The 1,890-nt window shown below is 34.0% G+C and overlaps 1 protein-coding gene across 1 annotated transcript; it reads left to right on the top strand.

The window, feature by feature from the left end:
* The first annotated feature begins 226 nt into the window (after positions 1–226).
* Positions 227–756, top strand: LOC113366047 (adult-specific cuticular protein ACP-20-like). Its single transcript, XM_026607598.1, has 3 exons — positions 227–286; positions 420–516; positions 584–756. Exons 1-3 carry the CDS (start codon positions 227–229, stop codon positions 754–756), a joined length of 330 nt encoding a protein of 109 aa, XP_026463383.1.
* Positions 757–1,890: the final 1,134 nt, after the last annotated feature.

Raw genomic sequence — 1,890 nt, 5'->3', positions numbered from 1 at the left:
CACGATTAATTAAAAAATTTACTTGTTTTTATTACTTTTTTTATTTAATTCCTTTATCTAGGCAACATTTGGGCTCATAGTTGCAGCTGCGAGTTTAGCCAACTGCGGTTATTTGGTGGCTTGGAGGCGGTGAATCCGGTGGATACGGCGGTGGTTCTTCGGAGGATTTGGAGGCGGTTCCTCCGGAGGATCTGAAGGTGGACACGGCCATGCTTACTCTACGATAATGCTCCACCAACACGCTCAAAGCGGCGGCGGTGGCGGACACGAAGAACACTACCCTCATGTAATAGAATGAAATAAAATATTTGCCCGTATACAATTTTTAACCAAATTGAACAAATAGAAGAAACTCATGGCTTAGATATATGGATGCTTCAAAATGTAATTGTTTTCAAATGTGTTTTTATTTTAAACAGCATTTCCCTGAATACAAATACGACTACGCAGTGAAAGATTTCCACACCGGAGACCACAAAAACGCCTGGGAACATCGTCACGGAGACAAAGTCTACGGTAACACAACTTTTTGAACGTTGTTTAATTATTATAAATGTTTATTACTGTCATTTCTACTTCCCAGGAGGTTATATGCTAAAAGAAGCCGATGGCACAATCCGTGTCGTAGAATACGAGTCCGACAAACACAACGGCTTTAACGCGATCGTGAAACACTTAGGAAAGGCCGAACACCCACAAATCTACGGAAAATACGGTGGCGGTGGTGAAGGAGGTTCCCAAGGCGGACATTATTAAAAAAAAAACACATTACTTATCATTCCTATCAGGCGATAACGACGGATAATGGCTCGAACTGATCTCTGATTATTATTTCTATTTTTATTTTTATTTCTTGTTGTTATGACCGTATGTGAATGTACTACACGACTAGGAAGTTAAAGTTAAATGTAAGACTGTGTTATATAAAGCGAGTAATTGTTATGTATATATTATTGTTTAAATAAATGAAAACGGTGATTTTGGAAAACATTTGTATCATTTAATTCTCATATTACTTTACAGAATTTATTGTATTATAAATAATTAAATAAAAATTCATTATGTTTAATAAGTTTCGCTTCATTTAAACGTCTAAAGGCCAGCTAAAAGATAATGATTATGAAGTAAATAAATAATAATAAGACGTTCTATCATTTACCCGTAATCAACTTTTGCAATGAAAATAATCGCCACTAAACGTCCCCTCGAATTTTTCTAACGATCATCTTTCCATTTTTCCGTCGTCATATCTCGAAATCCGGAATCTCCTAATAATATCACTCTTACCAGGTCCTGGTACTAACGAAAGCAACGCCGCGACAATCGCGCGGCTTAATCATGCCGAAATGGCGATTACTGTAATTGAATTTTGCCGCAGATTTCGGATTATCTACATAATCATAAATCACTTCGATTTGATGAGCATCAGGAGCGGATTAAGGGTAATAATAGAAAATTCAATAATAGATAATTGTCGGAATAATACCTATACTTGAGGTAAACTAATCGATTATAATAGTATGATCTAATTTAATTTACTGTAAAAATCTGTCTAATTTTGTGACATTAATTGTTAATTTATTAACATGGATGAAAATCAATAGGTGTAATTATTGAAAGAAAACCATTGTATCTTTATTTATTCATATACATGCTACGAAAAGCTTTTTATTCTAAGTATAAAAATATGCTAAAACGATTTAACAAGGTGAAAGTGAACGCAAACACAAATACGTTCTTGGGACATACACAGTTATGATTCCAAGTTCTTCAGAGAACAATTTTTTATTTAATTCAAACTTTATTGAATTTTTATAATTAAACAATAAATATATTTTTGAGTGCTAATTTAGACCACATAGTCTATTACTATGCAAAGTTTCAAGTTTG

Source organism: Ctenocephalides felis, unplaced genomic scaffold, assembly GCF_003426905.1.
Source record: "Ctenocephalides felis isolate EL2017-DRISC unplaced genomic scaffold, ASM342690v1 CF-g0.4_SCAFFOLD_01170, whole genome shotgun sequence".
In the NCBI taxonomy this organism is placed as follows: domain Eukaryota; kingdom Metazoa; phylum Arthropoda; class Insecta; order Siphonaptera; family Pulicidae; genus Ctenocephalides; species Ctenocephalides felis.
Note: the sequence above shows the minus strand (reverse complement) of the source record. Positions and strands in the feature narration are given on the sequence as shown.

Coding starts and splice junctions, on each gene's coding strand:
- LOC113366047 (XM_026607598.1), top strand. CDS start 227: ATGCTCCACCAACACGCTCAAAGCGGCGGCGGTGGCGGACACGAAGAA. Junction 287..419: donor ACGAAGAACACTACCCTCAT/GTAATAGAATGA, acceptor TATTTTAAACAG/CATTTCCCTGAATACAAATA. Junction 517..583: donor TCACGGAGACAAAGTCTACG/GTAACACAACTT, acceptor TCTACTTCCCAG/GAGGTTATATGCTAAAAGAA.